Source organism: Phyllostomus hastatus, unplaced genomic scaffold, assembly GCF_019186645.2.
Source record: "Phyllostomus hastatus isolate PE091 unplaced genomic scaffold, TTU_PhHast_1.1 phas_contig_40, whole genome shotgun sequence".
Lineage (NCBI taxonomy): Eukaryota > Metazoa > Chordata > Mammalia > Chiroptera > Phyllostomidae > Phyllostomus > Phyllostomus hastatus.
The window spans coordinates 68445-89672 of NW_025333872.1; the positions used below are offsets into that span (position 1 = coordinate 68445).

Genomic DNA, 21228 nt, shown 5'->3' on the forward strand with positions numbered 1-21228 from the left:
CTGGAGAAAGCAGTCCCCAATAAGCACAGGGAGAGGGGAAGAAGCACCCTGTGGTGTTGAACTGGAACAGGAAGTGTCAGTACGTACTCAGAGTCTCAGTATAAATACAGACTAATGTAGAAACACATACAAACCTGTGCACATGCGTACTGAGGCACATATACTGTGTTTCCCAGCTCTGTCTGCTAAGAGGCTCTAGAAGCGATAACGTTCCACAGCAGGAGGAAATCCAGCACTCAGACCTCACTTTCTAAATCCCATTCTCCAATAAGATGACTCAGAGCTCCTTGGAAAATGGTGATTCTAGACCTGGAGCAGAGAGACTCCACAGTGGGCCTGGAGCACCGGTGGAGCCCAAAGTGAAAAAGTGCTTAAAACACCTTGAAGGGCTTAAAAGGATGCACCAGCCAAGCTGAAGGAGAGCTTCCAAAGGACAAAGGTGGCATGATTTGAGCAGTAAAGCAAGAACAGTGATATGCAATATTACAGAATAAAATAAACATCCACAGTCCCACACTGATATGAATAAACTGAATAAACAAATGGGCAAAGAGGCAACTCTTAAACACAGAATTCCAACTAAATGTAGAAAAAACAGCAGACATTTAAAAGACAGCATTAGGCAAATATCACACTAATAACTGTGCTAAAGTCAGAGTGTGGAGGTGTTCCACAAAAGAAGATACTTGCACGGTCTCCTAGTGTTTCCTCCCAATGAGATACTGAGGAATCACAGAGGGAAAGAGCAGCTGTGCAGTGGGAACCAGGCAGACCCGCCTTCACCCAGTGACTCAGAATCATCACCAGCAACACCTCACCAACACCATGAACCTCCCGAGAATGAGAAGCGCATGACATAACTTGTGTAGTACTGTCCCAAACATGCGCAACCTCAGTCTAACCACGGGGAACATCAGACAGACCCACACTGAGGGATATTCTACAGCACATCCGGCCAGTTGTCTTCCAAAGTGTCCGTGTCATGAAGAACACACGAGACTGATGAACAGTCACACCCTGGAAGGGCTGAGGAGACAGGACAACCAAATACCGTGTGGGTCCTGAATCTGACTGTAAACCAGAGAAAGGCCATCAGGGTGGCCGTCCGAAACAGTCCAGTAAGATCAGTCGGAAAGTCAACAGTATTGTGTCGTGTTCACTTCCTGACTTTGTAAATGCACTGCTGATAGGCAGGACGTTAACGTCGGGGGACGTGGGGTGAAGCATATACAGGAATTCTCTGAACTAGTTTTGCAACTTTTCTGTAAATCAAAAAATATTTAAAAACAAAAACTTGAAAGAAAAGATTCCCATTGAAATAGTATCAAAAGCATGATTTAATTTAGCCTGCGCTAAAGTTAACTCTGCAGGGGGAGTTTTGTGGTAATGTCCCTAACTTGGAAAGGTTTTCCTTTTAATTTAGTTCACAAAAATCTACAGTTTTAATATATTATAAATTGTTAAATGTGGGGAGTCATTGTATTATAGGAAAAAACTCTACTTTTGTATATGTTCAAATTTTTTATACTTAAAATTTTAAATACATGTTATACACAAACATTTTAAAGTAAGTGTTTGCTAATACACCTAAGATAATTTTCTGTCACTTCTGTCACTTCCATAAACATTTAGAATTCTATCATAGAACGTTTAGGGCTGGAAGTGTTCAGAAACCAAGAGGGCCACCCTCCCTGCATCGCTGTGCAGGGGGAAGCTGACGCTCAGAGAGGCGACGTCCGGCAGAGCCGGCTGCAGCGGGTCCTGTCTCCTGACTGCTGGTCTCAGGATTCTTCAACATCACACAGCTGAGCTCATCTTCATTTACTCTAAACCTGCTTGTGAATGATAATTATCTGGATACTTTAACTGTAGTAGCACAGAAACACTATTTATAATTATTTCCAGCTTTTAAGAAAACTAATTTAAGCCCTGGCTGGCATAGCTCAGTGGATTGAACACGGGTTGCGAACCAAAGTGTCACAGGTTCGATTCCCAGTCAGGGTACATGCCTGGGTTGCAGGCCATGACCCCCAGCAACCGCACACTGATGTTTCTCTCTCTCGCTCCCTCCCTTCTCTCTCTAAAAATACATAAATAAAATCTTAAAAAAAAACTAATTTAGACTAATTTGCCACTCATAGAAATAAGGGTCCAAAGCAGTATATACAACATAAGAGATAAGAAAATCAACTATTCCAGTTTGCAGTTTTAAATGAACTCTTTATTTTAAAATCTGCCTTTTATGTAGTTCATGTTGCCATCCTTGTGCTGTGATTTTTTTTCTTACTGGAAGTATTCCTGTTTGCTCACAATTTTTCTGCAGCACTTCAGCTCCTTCAAACCTGTATCCACACAGAAAGCAGGAACTGAACACCAAATGTGTGTCAGGCACTGCGTGATGCTGGAAACAAGGGGAAGACGCTCCTAGTCCTCAAGCACTCACTGTGTCCTGCAGAAACACATATGCACTGTGTCCTGCAGAAACACGCATGTGCTGATGACAACACTAACAGCTGGGCACTGCGTGCTGGGCAGTGCACACTGTGGTGCACATAATGTGCTCTGGGAGGAGGAAGGATCAGCCACCTCAGTCCTCACAGCAGTGTCCTTACTCCCAACACAGGAAATGAAAAAACAGAAAACCCTCAGGTCACTCAGTAAATGGCAACACACACCTTGAACCCAGGTCTCGTGACACAGAGTGGAATGACCACTATCACCCAATGCTGCTCAGACTAAAATGATGAACTGGTTTTTACCTTGATGACAGCCAGTGAGATGCATTTGCGAAATCTGAAGAGCATTACAACCTACTACTCTGTTAGCAACTCTGCCACTGGCAATTTATACAACTTCTACAAACTCACTTTTCTCATCCTGGGATAATACATCTTCCTGTATAAGGGTGTGTGAGAAATACATGAAGAAACATGGATGGCAACTAACACATTTGCTGGCACACCAAGAAATCTGTAGAGTAAGAAGTGTTTGATCGATGGAGTATCATTTCATTCATTTTTTTGAGTTTGTAGTACCTGACACATACATGTTGAGTAAATATTTACTAAATAAAATCATTATCAAATAAATATCAAATTTAAAACTATTCTTGAGATACATTCAATATATTTATTTCTATAAACAAATTGTGAGGACTTCCAGCCAAGATAGAGGCATAGGTGGACACACCGTACCTCCACACACAACCAAGATAGGGACAACTACAATTTAGAAACAGAATAACATCCAGAAATGACAGAAAATTGATCTGAATAGAAGTCGGACAACCAAGAAATTGAATTAGACACGTGCATCCGGTAGGAGGAGCGGAGACAAGCAGCCAGGCACAGGTCGGAGCTCGGAGAGCAGAGGGCAGTGGGATCTGCGCATAAGACATCTGAGGGCACGAAAGGCCTCCGGGGCGCGCAGGACCACAGCGGGTGGACCCTGAGTATGCAGGCGGCAGCTGGCAGACCCTAGCCCAGGAATGGCAACCGGCAACCGGCAGACCCAGTGAGGCGGCGATAGTAAAGCAAGGCGGGGCGTGCAACCCAGGATCACAGAGCTGGGAAACAGAGCCTCTGGACACTGACTGAGACATCTGTGGGAAACGAGAAGCATGGAGAGACACCATCCTCACGGGGGAGGTCCTTGGAGCATCCCAGGGCATGCACAAGCCCACCCACATGGAAATTGGCACCAGAAGGGCCCAGTTTGCTTGGGGGAAGCAGCAGAGGAGACTGAGGTCCCACGGAGAATGGAGCAAGCGCCATTGTTCCCTCTCGACCCCGCCCCCACATACAACATCACAACCCAGAGACAGGGGTGCCCTGCCCTGGTGAACATCTAAGGCTCTGCCACTTACTGTAACAGGTGCGACCAGACACCCCCCCCCCAAAAAAAGGATGGATCAAATAGAAGAACAAATCAAAGCCCCAGAACTCATTCTTTTAAGCAACTGAGAGATAGCTAACCTATCAGATGCACAGTTCAAAACACTAGAGATCAGGATGCTCACAGAATTGGTTAATTTTGGTCGCAAATTAGATGAACATATGCAGGCTACAATTAGAGAAATGAAGAAAAATGCAAAGGAAACCAAAAGTGATGGGAAGGGAACTGGGACTCAAAACAATAGAGTGGACCAGAAGGAAGAAAGAAACAACCAAACAGGAAAGAATGGAGAAATAAGAATTCAAAAAAACGAGGAGAAGCTTAGAAACCTCTAGGACATCTTTAAACGTTCCAACATCCGAATTACAGGGGTACCAGGAGAAAAGGAAGAGTCAGAAATTGAAAACGTATGTGAACAAATAAATAAAGGAGAACTTCCCCATTCTGGCAAAGGAAACAGACTTCCAGGAAGTCCAGGAAGCTCAGAGAGTCCCAAACAAGTTGGACCCAAGAAGGAACACACCAAGGCACATCATAATTACATTAGCCAAGGTAAAAACGAAGGAGAGAATTCTAGAAGCAGCAAGAGATAAGGAGACAGTAACCTACAAAGGAGTTCCCATCAGACTGTCAGCTGATTTCTCAAGAGAGACCTTACAGGCAAGAAGGGGCTAGAAAGAAGTATTCCAAGTCATGAAAGGCAAGGACCTGCATCTCAGATTGCTCTATCCAGCAAAGCTTTCATTTAGAATGGAAGGGCAGATAAACTGCTTCTCAGATAAGGTCAAATGAAAGGAGTTCATCCTCACCAAGACCTTATTTTATTAAATGTTAAAGGGACTTATCTAAGAAAAGAAGATTAAAAAAACATGTATAGTAAAATGACAGCGAACTCACAATTATTAACAACCACACCTAAAACAAAAACAAAGGAAACTAAGCAAACAACTAGAACAGGAACAGAACCACAGAAAGGGAGATCACATGGAGGGTTAGCAACAGGGGAGTGGGAGGAGGAGAGAGAGGGAAAAGGTACAGAGAATAAGTAGTATAGATAGTAGGTAGAAAATAGGGGAGGGCAATAATAGTATGGGAAATGTAGGAGCTAAAGAACTTATGACACATGGACATGAACTAAAGACAGGGAATGTGGGTGGCAGAGGATGTGCAGGGTGGGGGAGAGTGAAGGGGGAAATAGGACAACTGGAATAGCATAATCAATAAAATATATTAAAAAAAAACAAATTGTAAGAAATCTCCAATTCAGCCCAGCTTCTGAGGACCGGTTCCCTCCCCCAGCAGTGCTTACTTTCCACAGTGGCTCCTTCGTTGGGGAATGAGTAGCCCTCTCCTTTCTGTTTGATTCTTCGGATGATGCCTCCATCTCCCAATAAATCTTCTCCTTTGAAATCAAGGAGCTCGATCTAGGAAGGAAGGAGATTTGGCCGTGAAAAGATCAAACACAGCTGACTGAACATACCTAAAGGCAAGGACAACGAATTCTCATTTTACAAAATAAAACTCTTTTCTATATTGATCTCTGCATCTTAGTTGTTGGAAGGGTGGGAGAAAAAGAACACTGCACTTGTCCGTCCCTGGAAAGCACCTCCAGGCACTGACCGCGTCTGGGACCACATCCCGTGGGGAGCAGGGCCAAGCCGGCTGGGGAACACTGGGAGGACGGCCTGGTGGGTGCAAAGCCAGAGCTCCCAAGTGCAGGCCCAACACTGGTGAATATTCTGTCCCACTCGAGAGACCACCACTTTCCCCACTCAGATCCACGGAATTCCCATCTTCAAATGTGAGACTAAATCCTATGAAATCAGGCCTGTAACCACATTGGGGTGTTTTTACCTCATTATGCTTTTTCAAGAATTTCCTCCCCCAATTTAAAAATCAAGTTTGGTCAAATATGTGTAATTCTACACATGAAAAACAACATATTCTCACCTGCTACAGTGGCCAATGAGATCTGTGACAGTTGTAAACTTTTATATGAAAACACCTTAAAGCTTGATACAGTCCTATTTCAACATTTACTCCCCACATTCCCATCCTGTCTTCTGTTGACGCTAATACGCCGCACTCACACCACCCCCCCGAAACCTTTCCTCCTAAGCTGCTCATTTGTTTGTTCGTTTGTTTGATACGACCTTTTTCTGCCACAGACACATTTATGAGAAAGCACTGTCACGCACACCTTGTGTTTGTGGGAAACAATTCAAGAAGCCGAGCTCCAAAATAAAGAAATGGGATCTCATTCTCAATAGCAAGCTTAACTCCTGCTCCACTGCCTCTTGCTCCAGAACCAGCACTACAGCAGAGCCGATGCTAACAGGGCAGCATCACGCACATACTTGCCTCAAAAAAGAGAGTTGCATTCGAGGGGATTCTGGGGACACTGCCAGCCGAGCCATATCCATATTCTGGTTTGCACAGTAAGTGGCACACTTCTCCTTTTTTCATGGTAGCCACCCCAATGTCCCATCCCTTGATGACTTGGCCTAAGAAAAAGGAAAAGGTGAGAGGCTGAAACCACCGTTATGTTAGTGTTAAGTCCTAGTTTGCAGATGGGGGGCTTAACACAAGTGACTCCATTTTGGACCGGTTGTCTCTCCTTTTTAATCCTCACCTGAGAAAATGTTTTTATTAATTTCAGAGAGAGGAAAGGGGGAGTGAGAAAGAGAAAGAAAGAGAAAAATATTCATGGGAGAGAGAAATATCCATTGTTTGCCTCCCATTTGTGCCCTGACAGGGGATCAAACCTGCAACCTTTTAGTGAATGGGAGACCAACTGAGCCACCCAGCCAGGGCAGTTTGTCCCTTTTTTAACAAAAGCCATAGGTCATATTTTAAAAGACTGAAATGTCATAACACAAAAGTTGCAACAAATTTCCAATTCTTTACACTAGAGACTCAGGCAGGAAGTAAGGACTACAGAAGAACTCAGTAAAAGCTGCACACAGAAATAAATTGTGATTTTTTTAAAGGCTATCAGAAGATATACTGCTGAGGAGGACAGAAGTATCCATTTCTCAACTGCTCAAAAATGAAGTCTTTGAAAAGTGGCAGTAATATAATCTTTGAAATGAGGCTGGGTTGCCGTTGTTGCTCAATTTCTAATTCAACCATAATAATAAGTGAATATTTTCTAGGCAGAGATGAAACAAAAATAGTATAGAAAATGGAATTTGCCATAAGGAAGCTGATAATTTTGTTGGTTACACAAAAATAACAAGAAACAACCAAAAAAGAATAAATTGCATAAAAGAGTCCATGAAACAAACATTTTCTTAAAGTTTAGCATAAGGAGAAAAATCTATTTAAAAAAAGAAAAACAAAATGGTATGTGTCCTTTTGTCAAAGCACTAGCACTACAGAATTCAGAATTTTTTTTCCTAATTCCAAGAGACAAAAAGCTAATCTTACTGCTTAAGAACTATGTTGGCCTGTCTATCGTAAAATAGGCAGTCTCAAATACTTTAGGAAACAATAGAAAATGTAGGTAATTTAAAAGGACAAAATCACAAAACTAAGGTGCTACATCAATCAGAAACTAAAGTGTTCAAAGTAGGATCAGGAAAACAGTGAACCCGGAGGAAGCGCACTCTGGAGACGGCTGGAATGTCACACTGAGAGCTGGTACTCCACGTTAGAACTGGGGGACCACATAGTAAGGCCTGTGAGAAGGGAGGGGTACAGCTTCTGAGACTCATGAGGACTCAGCTTAGTGTCCAGTAAGTGTTACAACTTTTCACAATATCAGATACACTTACTTTAGTTAAAATTTTATATAATATATACGTATTATTAAAATACCCAAGAAAGATAGAAAGTGAAAGAAAAAGGTCACCCATTTCCTCCTTGTAAGAAGTCACTGCTACGTTTCCTTTGTGTCCATTCAGGGTGTGCTGCTGCTTTTTAAAAACTGAAACACAAGTGACAGCACATTACACATTCTGTTCTCAACTGCTCTCCACAAAATGCACAGCAGATGCCCCTCGACTTGCCATGGGGGTACGTTCGGATAAACCCATGGTTAAGTCGAAAGTGTCACAGGTCAAAAAGGCATTTCATGCACCTAACCTGCCCAGTGTCACAGGCTGACCCAGTCAGTTTCTACTGAATGCGTATCACTTCTCTACAGGGTAGGAAACTGTCAGTCAAACCTCGAGGACCCTCTGCATCTTGACCTTTCTCTGTCAACGGAAAGGACAACATCCATGTTAGAGGTTCAAAGTGCAGCCTGCTTAAATGTCAGACAGCCTGCATTTGAGTACCAGGTCTGCCCCTTACTAGTCGTGTGACCTTGTACAACTCATTTAACTTCTGTGCCTCAGTTTCCTCATCTGCAAAATAATAATAGATACTAGTACCTACCATAATAATAGTAGTACCTGCCATAATGTTGTTATAAGAATTATTAAACAGAATATGTCAAATGCATGGTATAGTGCCTGGCATGTAATATGTATTTAATAAAGGAGAGCCACTGGGAGTACAAATAGGCCAACCCTGCTCTCACTGACTGCTTAATAGGCCAGCCACTCTCCAATTGCAAACATATTACTGACAGCACTCTAATAGGAACATTTGTCTACTTTGCCTACTTGGTGCAAGTTTATTTGGAGAGTAAAGGCCTAGAAGTGCAAAGGTTACATGCATTTTCTTCTTTCTTTTAAAGATTTTATTTATTTATGTGTAGAGAGAGGAGAAAGAGAGGGAGAGAAATATCAACATATGGTTGCTCCCACGTGCCCCCTGCTGGGAATCTGGTCCGCAACCCAGGCACGTGCCCTGACTGGGAATCAAACCAACAACACTTTGCTTCACAGTCTGGCGCTCAATCCACTGAGTCACACCAGCCAGGGCTGTGCATTTTCAATTTCAGAGATTTTGCCCAAATGCCCTTCCAAACTGGCTACATCAACTTACCTGCCGACACCTGGTTCTACTGTGAAAATCCCTGAACCATAAAAGAAATGTAAAGTCAGCTGTAACAGGCTGCTCTCCTGTCACTAATGTTCTTCAAAGACTGTCACGTGTAAGTCTTTGACTAACGGGTCACTGAGAACATGTTTTTAAAACTATCAACTGATATATTAAAACGAATACTTTTTTTTACTCCTCCCCGCCCCCACCGGCCATCCCTACCTGCCACCCTTGGCTAGGGTGGGGGGCAGTGGTAGGAAGAAAATGGAGACAACTGTACTTGAACAATAAAAAAAGAGAAAAAAGAAAGACAAATACTTGGCACAGTCCTTCAAGAAACTTTTATATTGTGAGGGTTCTACTGTAATTTGTTCAAGACGTTTAGCCAACTACTGAGGAGCCAAGGCCTGTCTAGGTACTAAGAACACAAAGGTGGTCATTCCCCTCTTCCTTCCAAGGAACATGCAATGTCTTGTGGCCAGTGGAGGAGAAACACAAATGCATTGTTTTCTTTCTTTCTTTTTTCCCAGCAAAGCATGGCAAACACTGAAACAGTGTATAAACAAAGGGATTTGCCTTGGAGTAAGGGTTGATGTGATCAGCAAAAGCTTAATTCATAGACGATATATATGCTAGGCCTCAGAAGCTGGAAACCTCAACCAGTGAATTCCACCCACAGGAGCCCCAAGGTCAGTGAGTCATGCCTGGCCTTTCCTTTCCTTCTCATTGGAGAGCACTGAAGCTTCTCGCTGAATAACACGCACAGAGGGAAGAGCTGGAATGAAATCAACATGGGTATGTTCCTAAAATTGTGAACACTGGGATTTTTTAATTAAAAAGCATTTCCCCAATTTAAAAAAAAACACACTCATTATAGTACTCTTGGAAAGTAGAGGAAAGCAGAGAGAATACAATAAAAATACCTCTGAAATTTCAGCATCTGGGGTAAACTGTCAATTTCTTGGTTCATTTCTTTCAAATTATACGAGGTGGGGCAAAGGTGTGTTTACAGTCCAGAGTACATGAAACAGAGCTTATTCTTGTGTGATTATTTATTAATTACTGTAGTGCTGCCCACACAAACAACTGTGAACCTACTCTTGCTCTCCCTGTATATATAGACTTTATGTGCATAGTAAATTTTTACATTCTTAAAATTCTAGTCATAGTTTATTTGGTTGTATAGTCTGGTCTTCATATTTCATATTATATGAGCAATTTCTTATTAACAGGTAGTACTTGAAAATATGACTTTTAATAACTATATACTATTTCATCATATAAGTATACCATAATTTCATTACTCCCCTTAAAAAACATGTAGGTTGTTCATACTTTTCTTTTACTAATATAAAGTTTTGGTGAACAGTTTTGGACCCACATCTTCTCATGACCTTTTTGCACAGTGAAAACATCTTACCTGACACAATCAGGACTATGCCTGGGAGTAAATTAATGTATTTTTAAATAACTTTTTATTTTTCAATTATGGTTGACATATATTAATAGTGATTAGATATTTACATAACTTACAAAGTGATCACCCAAGAAGTCTAGTACCCATCTGACACCATCCAGAGTTATCACAATAGTACTGACTATATTCCTCAGGCTGTACTTTACATCCCTGAAACTGCTTTTTTAAAAATTTTATTTACTTATTTTTAGAGAGAGGGGAAGGGAAAGAGAAAAGAAGGGAGAGAAACATCAATGTGGGAGAGAAACATAAACTGGTTGCCTCGTGCACGTGCCCTGAATGGGAACTGAACCCACAACCAGGGCATGTGCAGTGACCCGGAATCTAACCTGCAAACTTTCAGTTTCCAGGATGACCCCCAACCAACCGAGCCACTCCGGACAGGGCAGTAGTTCTCGTTTTCATGTTTTCAGGAATGTTTTCCTTCATGGCTACACCAGTTTCCATCCCCACCAACAGTGCCCGAGGTTTCCATTTCTCTGTGACCCTGTCAGCACTTGTTTTGTTGTCTGATGGCAGCCATCCTGCTCAAGTGTAAGGGGACGTCTCTCTGTGGTTTGACTGGCATTTCCCTGGTGATTTCTGACATTGAGCATCTTTTCATTTTCTTGTAGCCCCGATATGTCTCCTTTGGAGAAATGTCTAAGTCCATTGTCCATTTCATAATCAGGTTATCTGGGGGCTTTTGGTTGTTGAATTACAAGAGATCTTTATGTATTCTGGGTATTAACCCCTTATCATGCATATCATTTGCAAGTATTTTGTCCCATCCATAGTTTGCCTTTTCACTCTGTTACTGTATCCTTTGATGCACAGCTTTTTTAAACATTTTGATGTAGCATAATTTAGGTATTGTTTACTTTTGTTGCTGTGCCTTTGGTGGTATATCCAAGAAATCATTGCCAAATCCAATGTCATTAAGCTTGTCTTCTAAGAAAATATAGTTTTAGGTTGTATGTTTACTTTAGGGTTTTTATCAATTTTGAGTTAATTTTTGTTATGGTGTAAAGTTAGGGTCCAATTCACTTTTTTGCATGTGAATATCCAGTTTGAGAAAAACATTTGTTAAAAAAAACTGTCCTTTCCCCATTGAATGGTCTCAGAACCCTTGATGAAAACTACAGACTACGTAATTGTTAAGTGTATGTTTGAAGTATAAGCATAGTTACAATACAATAGGATGAAACCTGTATAGTAGTATACAGAAAAAATACACTTTTTTATATGGGAGTAGAAAAGTGAATTAAAAAGATGAAAATAATTTTCTTTATCCTTCCCCAAGGACACTGACTTTAGAGAGAAGAGAAGGGAAGGAGACAGGGAGAGAGAAACTTGGATGTGAGGGAGAAACATGGACTGGTTGTCTCTCAGACTCACCCCGACTGCAGACTGAACCTGCACCCCAGGCATGTGCCCTGACCAGGAGTCAAACCCAGCACCTTCCAGTTGATGGGACGATGCTCCAACCAACTGAGCCACATCCACCAGGGCAAAACATAAAATATCTTAACTATAAAAAGTTTTCCTTTAAAATGTAAAAGTTGACAAATACTTAAATACAAGGTTAATCACTAATAAGTTTCAGATCATTAAGAACACATCTGATTCACTCCTACTGTGGTTTCATTGAAGAATTGCCAGGACGTTGCACCAGCTCCTGATCTGCAGTGGTTTGCGAGCACACGGGGTGGGGCAACAGTAGGTTCGCAGTTGTGAGTGTGTGGAACACAGTTTGTTCCTCTGTTACTATTCACTCATTATTGTATTATTTTCCCCACAAACAACTGTAAATCTACTTTCGTCCCACCCTGTATTCTGCATGTTTTTACAAATAAGGTCTTAAAATTCTATTTTAAATGCCATAGTCACAATCAAATCCCAAAATCGGCACGACTTTCCATTCAACCATTCACTTCTCTTTATTCCCGTGGGAAAACAGGCACACTATATGGGACCCAGAGAGTTGAGTGTGCAGTGTGTGTGCTATGGTCCATGTATATTATTATTCTTCACTTTGGTGAGTACAACTGCTGTAACACAGCATATACACACTGTCCAACCCATGTTTCTTATTTTACACAGGTAACTGAACACACTACGTTACAGGAGTTTTACCAAAGGCGTCCTGCCCTATCATCATATTTCTAAATATCACCTGAGGGAAGCCTCTAAAGGTCCTGTCACACTGTGTTGGTTTCAGTCACGTACAGTTTTATTCCCACACTCTGTGCAGAAAGTACGCAAATGGAATCACAGACTCAGGACTGATCTTAAAGCCCTTCTCCCGATGTCTTCTTTCTGCAGGCGCAGGGGAGAAAGTCAGGCGGTGTGTTCGTGCTCACGCCCCACAGTGAAGAGCAGAGAGAGGAGCCTGGCTGCCCAGCACCAGCTGGGTGCTCTCCCCACGAGACCACGCTGTCTCCACACAGGTGCGTCACAGGTACTGCGTCTACCCAAAGTCACCTCTTCTCTCTGCTCAAAATCATAGGAAACATAAAAGACCCCTTCACCATAGAGTGTTTCACTGAGAAAACCTGGGTGGAGAAGGTACAAATTCTCAGCAATTCTTAAGTCTACTTGCAAAGATAACAGCTGAGAGAAGACTTTTCTTAAATCTCTCAGCTTCTTCCAGAAACTCAAAGGGAAGAGGAAGAGTTTGGGGCAGTGGGAACAAAGGGATCTGCACGGCCATTTACTCTGAGATCATCTAAATTGAATAATGTCATGGCCATGCCCTTGAGGTTCACATCCCTAAATCAATAAAAATGAAAAAAATCTAATTTAACTGTCTTTATTATCTGCTACATCAAGAAAAGAACTGGTATTTGATTTTGACTGCTATCTTATTGAAACACAAAATTAATCTCAAGATTAATGAGCCATTCACTCACTAAGGCCCCAAAGGAGAAGGCAGCAGTGGCAGGGGCAGTGAGAGAGCCTGGAGAGCAGCAGGACAGGAAGCAAAGGCACCAGGACACACGAAGGCCCCTGAGCACCAGGAGAGACAGAGTGGCAGGAAGGTGGAATGAGTTTAACCCCTTAGCTCCTCACCCGCTGTTCCTTTCCCAGATCACTGCTTAGTGAACAATTCCACTAAACTGTAGAGGCAGAAAAAGAAAGAAGTTGTAGGAAACACTGAGCCATGCTGGTGGGCAAGGGGATTAGTCCTTTTCTCCTATACTTCATCTGACAATGAACGAGAAGTCTGTCACTGGAACCTATGGCAAATAAGAATAAAATGACATCACACATTCCACTTATATGTGGAATCTAGTAAACAAAATAAACTAACAAAATAGAAACAGACTCATAGTACAGAGAACAGACTGACAGTTGTCAGAAGGTTGGGGAGGTGAGTGAAAATAGGTAAAGGGATTAAGCAAAGAAAAAAAACTCATAGACACAGACCACAGTATGGTGATGACCAGAAGGAAAGGGGGTGAGAGAGGTAGAAGGTAAAGGGGGATCATGGTGATGGAAGGAGACTTGACTTGGGGTGGTGAACATACAATACAATATACAGATGATGTGTTATAGAATTGCACACTTGAAACCTTTAATTTTATTAACCATTGTCACCCCAATAAACTCAGTAAAATATTTTTCAAAAAGTTGTAATTCAGAATTGAATGAATTCAACACCCAACATGGTCCACAAAGTTTTGATGTATAGGCTATTATTCTTCTTACAAGATTAAAGAAATAAGAATATTAAATCAACTGAAGACATTTAAAAGCATTTGAAAAGAAATTAGTAAAAATCACATTTAAGACTTGAAAACAGTGGTTATTAGCCTTTTTTCCCTCAGGACCTCTCTACATCTTATAAATTGAGAACCCCAAAATTTTACTTATCTATAGAGTTACCATATTAAAAATAGATTAGAAATCTATATAGTTTAAAAATAGATTAAAAATCTATATAGTTGCCACATTAAAAATAGAAATAGTTGCATGCCAATTCATTTAAAAATAACTTCATTATGTTAACATAATTTATTATTACAAAAATAACTATATTTTCAAAAAGACAAATTAGTGAGGAGAGTGACATTGCTTTGTGATTTTGCAAATATAAAATATGTCTGAATTAATACAAGATAACTGAGTTCTCATACCCACTTTTACATTCATCTGTTCCAATTCTAGTTGATATACATGGCAAAAATATCCAAACTCACAAAGATAGGTATTTTGAAGAGGAAGGAGTATTTTAATAGCCTTTACAGATAATTATAAATATATAATCATCTGATACATCAAAACTAGACAAATGGCAGTTTCATAAAGGTTAGTGGCAATGTAGAACCTGAAGCCATATCAATGAACTTTTTCTATTACACTATAGGAAAACCCAGTGGTCCAGCTTGCTCATTGCATGGACCTTGTACTCAGGCATCACTTTGTAATATCTTGCATTGGTCATTGGGAAGATACTGGTTCACTGAGTTACACAGATTTTCCAAATGTTAACAGATTTCATCACATAATATTTTTACAATCACTTACATCAATACCCATTGATTTCATCAAGTCTTTTACATTTTGGGAAGCTATCAAGCTCAAAGTGGCAGATGCAAATGTCCAGAATTGTCATCTTCACTTGAAACTCCAATGGTAACAAATATTGTCAGTTGTTTTCCTTGAATGAACAGGTTACTTCATTCATTTTCAAGAAAATGCCTACCTAATACAAAATAATCAAGTCTGAATAATCACACCCTTTGCCCTCTCTAATAAAAAGGGCAAAATTTTTAAAAAAGGGCAATAAAAACATGCAGCTCGCTGAGCTCTCAGCTGCAGCCAGGGCCCAGGGTGTGTCTCCTGGAGACCACCACCCTCCTGGGGCAGGCGGTGTACTCTACATGTGCTTCCCTTTCTTCACAAAAGAGCAAGACAATGTGAAACTCCAGGACAAGGACTTAATAAAATGAGTATTTTGCACTATATCAAAGTCATTCTTAAGTGGCACTGGCTTCCCTTTTCTCTACCTTAACCCGTAAATGAGGGCAGCAAAGGAAGCCTGACTGCTGGTGCAGTTTGGAGCCACTGCCTGGATTTGGGCTCAGGCACCAGAGATTTGTACCACTACAGACTCAGTACCATCGTTGCAAACGTCCACACACTGTAAAAAGATAAGTAATATCTTAGTGCTATTATGAAAATAATTTTGACATTATGGACCTCCTAAAAGGGTCTTAGAAGTTCCTAAGGACCCAGGAACCATAATTTGAGAACTGTGGCTTTAAAATCTTTACTTTTGGCAAGGATAGTACCCACCAGGTCCCATGTAATAGAAATAGCAATAATCTAAGCAAAACACAACTCAAAAAATACCCTCTTACCTCTGCCAAGACTAAAGACAAATGGCTCCCTTCTATCATGACTGGAATCAAACTTCTTTCCATTTGACAATTTTCCTGTGTAATGGACATAAATTTTATCTCCGATCATTGGTGTTTCCTCACTATTCCCCACTCTTTTGACAATCTAGAAAAGACAAACATCAAGAAAATAAAGTGGAATTTTTAACCTCTAATCAGAGAATCAAAAGATATCACCATCCATTTCACATCCCAAAGGCAGGTTTGCAAATAACAATCTGTCTTTTCTAAATGCCCCCTTCCTAGTCCTCTCAGTAACTCTCTCTACTGGAAAACTGTCCTAGTCTGCTCTTGCTCTGTAATGCTCTATGTAATGTCATTGTTAAACACACTGCTCCCTCACAATAATTTACGGACAGATCCTGCTCCATTGGTTTAATGCCCCCCATGCTTGGACACTAGAATCTCCCAAAGCACAAGAGTTAGTCCCTCAAAACTGAATTAGACCAAAAGATCGGACTTTTAAAAACATTCCAGAAGTCTAAAGCAAAGTTTCAAAGGTGAAGTTTTACTTCCCTCCTTTGCTACAAACACTAGTTCTGGCTAGATTCCGCTAGTTGGATTAAATTCCAAAAAGACCAATTTGCTGGTATAAGAGTTTATACTTCTTATTATTTGAATATCCAATGCATCAAAAATCAGTGTCACTGTACAGTTTCATAATAATGAATAATTTATCTTCTAAATAAGGAAATGCCAAAAAATCTCCAAGCTGCAAAATACTCAGGTATTGTAAAATCCAGTATATTTATTTCATCTTGGTAGAACAGCCACTAATGCAGGTGGTAAATCCTGGAAAAAGAAAACCAAATCCAGGCATGTGGTGGTGTAATTTATTCTGTCAATCACCTGAACTAAATTAATTATTTTTATTAGATAGCAGAGGGTGGTAGCTAATGTCCAAAGAACATCCTTTTGGGGGAAAGATCTTAATTTTTATTTAAAGAATTCAATTATTTGTTCTTACATTGTTCTTTAGGATGTGTCTTTCTTGCCATACCCTCATATTACCACATAAATACCATCTTAGGATCTACAACTTTCTTAGTTCAAAAGCTCAGTCTCTAAAGGAAAACAATCACTAATGCAACTTCATCAAAAACTGTTAGAACTAATCAATAAATTCAGTAAAATTGTAGAACATCAAATCAACATAAAGATATCAGTTGTGTTTCTGTACATTAACAATGAAATATCTCAGAAAGAAATAAACAGTTCTGGAAATGCAAATCAAAATCACAATGAGGTATCACCTCACACCTGTCAGAATGGCTATTATCAAAAAAACAAGACATAAAAGGGAACCCCTGTGCACTGTTGGTAGGAATGTAAACTGATGCAGCCACTATGAAAAGGAGCATGTATGTTCCTCAAAAAATTAAAAATAGAACTACCACATGATCTAGCAACCCCACTTCTGGATATACCAGGGCGGGACCCAAAATAAATGGGAATTATTTTCTGTACGGCAGGCCCCTTGTCGTACAGGATTCCCTAGCTAGGATCCATCTGTATCAGTGAAGCAGCTGGTGTTGTTATGAGAGGCTGTGTTCAGCTTCAGTGAATGTTTTTTGAAGACTCTTTCAACATGTTTGCCCATTTCATGATGGGTGATTTACGCAAGCCTGCCTACCTAAACCACCGAGTGTTCGGCAGTTGTTGACCAAAAACAGCATGATCCCCATGCCCCACCCTCCCTATTCACCCAATCTTGCCCCTAGTGACTTTTTTTAGTTTCCCTGGATGAAAAAAGTCCTCAAAGGGACTTTTGGCAATGTGGAAGAGGTGAAACAAAAAATGGCAGAACCCCTAAAAGGCATCAAAATCAACAAGTTCAAAAACTGTTTTGCGCAGTGGAAAAAGGTCTCAATAGGTATACTTCATCAAACACAGTACTTTGAAGGTGACTGGAGTTTAAATGTGTAAGAATACACAATTTTTTACAAATGAATTCCAGCATTTTTCGCTCCCCTCTTAAAAACACAAAGGGAACAAACTCACTCTCTCAGAGACATATTCACACTTCCACATCACTGTAACATTATTCACAACGCCCAAGCCTTAAAAGTCACCTGAGCGGCCGTGGGCGAAGGGACAAAGAGGATGTGACACACACACTCACACACACAGGAATATTACTCGGCCCTGAGGAAGCAGGAAATCACGCCATCTGTGACCATATAGGTGTACCCTAAGGGCATTATGCTAAATGAAATAAGCCAAAGAAAAAGCACTGTTATATCACTTACATGTGGAATCTAAAAAACCTCAACTCACAGGACCAGAGAGCACAATGGCGGCTGCCAGGGGCTGAAGGTGGGGGAAATGGTGAGATGTAAGTCAAACCATATAAACTTTTAGACATAAAACAAATAAGTTTGGGGGATCTAATGTACAACATAGTGGCTGTAATTAACAACACTGTATTATATACTTGAAAGTTGCTAAGGGATTAGAACTTAAATGTGCTCACCACAAAAAAGAAATAGTAATTATGTGAGGTAATAGAGGTGTTAACTAATTTTACTGTGGTAATCATTTTTTTAAAGATTTTATTTTATTTATTTATTTGTTTGTTTGTTTGTTTGTTTGTTTGTTTTTAGAGAGGGAAAGGCAGAGGGAAAGAGAGGGAGAGAAATATCAATATGAAGTTGCCTCTCATGTGCCCCCTTACTAGGGACCTGGCCTGCAACCCAGGCCTGTGCCCTGACTGGGAATCAAACCGGCGACCCTTTGGTTCACAGGCTGGTATTCAATCCACGGAGGCACACCAACCAGGGCTGGTGATCATTCTGAAATATATAAAATGTATCAAATCATCTCATTGTAAATTTAGCACACCTCACCATAAATTTACATAATGTTATGGGTTAATTATACCAACAGAGTTGCAAAAAATAATTCTAACTTTAAAAATTGAATTAAGAACTACTTAAAAACATTATTACTGACCTTCATGAATTTCAAAGGGGGGAAGTTTGAAAAATTAATCTAAAAGAAATCACATAATATCCTAAAATTGCTCACTGTCATGAACTGCATGCAGTACGTGGGAGCCTCGGCCTCCCCGGAGGGAATCTGCGTTTGCAGGACTGTGAACCAGTCACTGGGCGTGTGGGATGGAGAGCCACTAGGGGGACAGACTGCTGTCCCTGTCAGCCAGCAATACTGTAATTGATGCCACTTCAGGTTTCCCCAGGAAGATGAACTTATGCCTGAATCTGGAGTTTCCTTAAGGCTACAACCTAGTCTCAAGTCATTAAACATAAAAGTAAGCACCACAATTTTATCTTCCTGGACTAGTTACTGACTTCCCAGAGCTGCCTTGGTCTTTTCTAAAAAATATGGATAACAGTTAATAAGAGAGATTACCACAGCCTTGGCACTAGGCTAAATGCTTTATATAATCCCAAACTCTAGGAAGTAGGTTATGCAGTGGTAGGTACCGTGTTACTCATTAACTCTTTCTAGAACTTGGGACAAGTTCCCAAGGACCCACGAGGTCTGAACTGTCCACCAGCTACCAGCAGACTGATGCCTCAACCTCTGTTTCATCGTGACAGAGGGATGCCCAGGAGCCAGTAAGCCCTGAGTACTGAAACATTTTCTTCCCATCAAAATGCAATGAGTACAGAGTTTGACAAGTTCTGAAGCCCAGGGCTGCCAAGGTATGACTATATTATTATTCCAGTTTCACCAGTGAGGAAACTTTTATCATAGATAGGAGGTCACAAAATCAGCAGGCCTATTTAATCTTAACCCAAGCCCCACAGTGAAACCTGAGGCTGATAATTATAAATGATGTGACTTAAGGGGCTTACAATCTGGACTTCTGGCCAAGATGGAGGTGTAGGTAGATACAGTGTGTGTCCTCCCATAACCAAAATAAGGACAACAACAATTTAGAAACAAAATAACAACCAGAATGGCAGGAAATTGACCTGTATGGAAGTCAGACAACAAAGGAGTTAAAATAGACACATTCATCCAGACCAGTAGGAAGGGCGGAGTCAGGCAGCCAGGTGGAGAGGGGTCACAGCACAAAGAGGGTGACACCAGGCACATATGGCATCCCAAGGGCACAAGACCAGAGCAGGCAGACCCTGGGCGCACAGGCAGCAGCTGGCAGACCCCAGGCGCGGGGTGGCAACGGGCAGACCCAGCAAGTCAGCAATTGTGAAGCAAGGCACTGTTCACACAGCCACTAGCTGACCCCCGTCCCACATTCCCACGCAGATAAACCAGGCAAAACTGGGGAGCAAGACTTACTGCGCAGCATAGGGTCCCAGTGCTGGGAAAAAGAGCCTCAGGGCACTGACTAAAAACACCTGTGGGGGTTGAGGCACAGGGAGAGACTCCCAGCCTCACAGGAGAGTTTGCTGGAGAGACCCACAGGGTCCTAGGACATGCACAAGCCCACCCACATGGGAATCAGCAGCAAAAAGGCCCAGTTAGCTAGGGGGAAGCGGAAGGGACTGAAATCCAACAGAAAGCAGAGCAAGCGCCACTGTTCCATCTAGGACCCCACCCCTACATACAGCATCACAACCCAGCAACTGGGGTGCCCCGCCCTGGTGAACCCTAAGGCTTTGCCCCTCATTCCTAACAGGCGGGACAAGACAAAAAGAAAAAAAATGGCCCAAACGGAAGAACAGATCACAGCTTCACAGCAAATACATCTAAATGACCAAGAGATAGCCAACCTACCAGATGCACAGTTCAAAGCACTGGTGATCAGGATGCTCACAGAATTGGTTGAATCTGGTCACCAATTAGATGAAAAATCAAGGCTACACTAAGTGAAATGAAGGAAAATGCACAGAGGACCAATAGTGATGGGAAGAAAACTGGGACTCAAATCAACAGAGTGGACCAAAAGGAAGAAAGAAACATCCAACCAGAAAAGAATGAAGAAACAAGAATTCAAAAAAATGAAGAGAGAGTTAGGAACTTCAAGGCCATCTTTAAACATTCCAACACCCGAAATACAGGGGTACCAGAAGGGGAAGAGGAAGAGCAACAAGTGGAAAGCTTTTTTGGACAAATAATAAAGAACTTCCCCATTCTGGCAAAGGAAATAGACTTCCAGGAAGTCCAGGAAGCTCAGAGAGTCCCAAACAAGTTGGACCCAAGGAGGAACACACCAAGGCACATCATAATTACATTAGCCAAGGTAAAAATGAAGGAGAGAATTCTAGAAGCAGCAAGAGATAAGGAGACAGTAACCTACAAAGGAGTTCCCATCAGACTGTCAGCTGATTTCTCAAAAGAGACCTTACAGGCAAGAAGGGGCTAGAAAGAAGTATTCCAAGTCATGAAAGGCAAGGACCTACATCTCAGATTGCTCTATTCAGCAAAGCTTTCATTTAGAATGGAAGGGCAGATAAAGTGCTTCTCAGATAAGGTCAAATGAAAGGAGTTCATCCTCACCAAGCCCTTATTTTATTAAATGTTAAAGGGACTTATCTAAGAAAAGAAGATAAAAAAAAGATGTATAGTAAAATGACAGCGAACTCACAATTATTAACAACCACACCTAAA

At 41.2% G+C, this 21228-nt stretch overlaps 1 protein-coding gene across 2 annotated transcripts in view; it reads right to left on the reverse strand.

Annotated features, from left to right (window-relative positions):
* Positions 1-21228, reverse strand: part of FKBP5 (FKBP prolyl isomerase 5) — a 97540-nt gene that overhangs the window by 33892 nt on the left and 42420 nt on the right. For both annotated transcript variants that reach the window (XM_045843662.1, XM_045843663.1), the window contains exons 3-5: positions 15649-15793; positions 6256-6398; positions 5204-5318 (exon numbers count right to left, since the gene is read on the reverse strand). In XM_045843662.1, coding sequence (XP_045699618.1) covers positions 5204-5318; positions 6256-6398; positions 15649-15793 — 403 coding nt within the window. The remainder of the gene's footprint in view (positions 1-5203; positions 5319-6255; positions 6399-15648; positions 15794-21228) is intronic.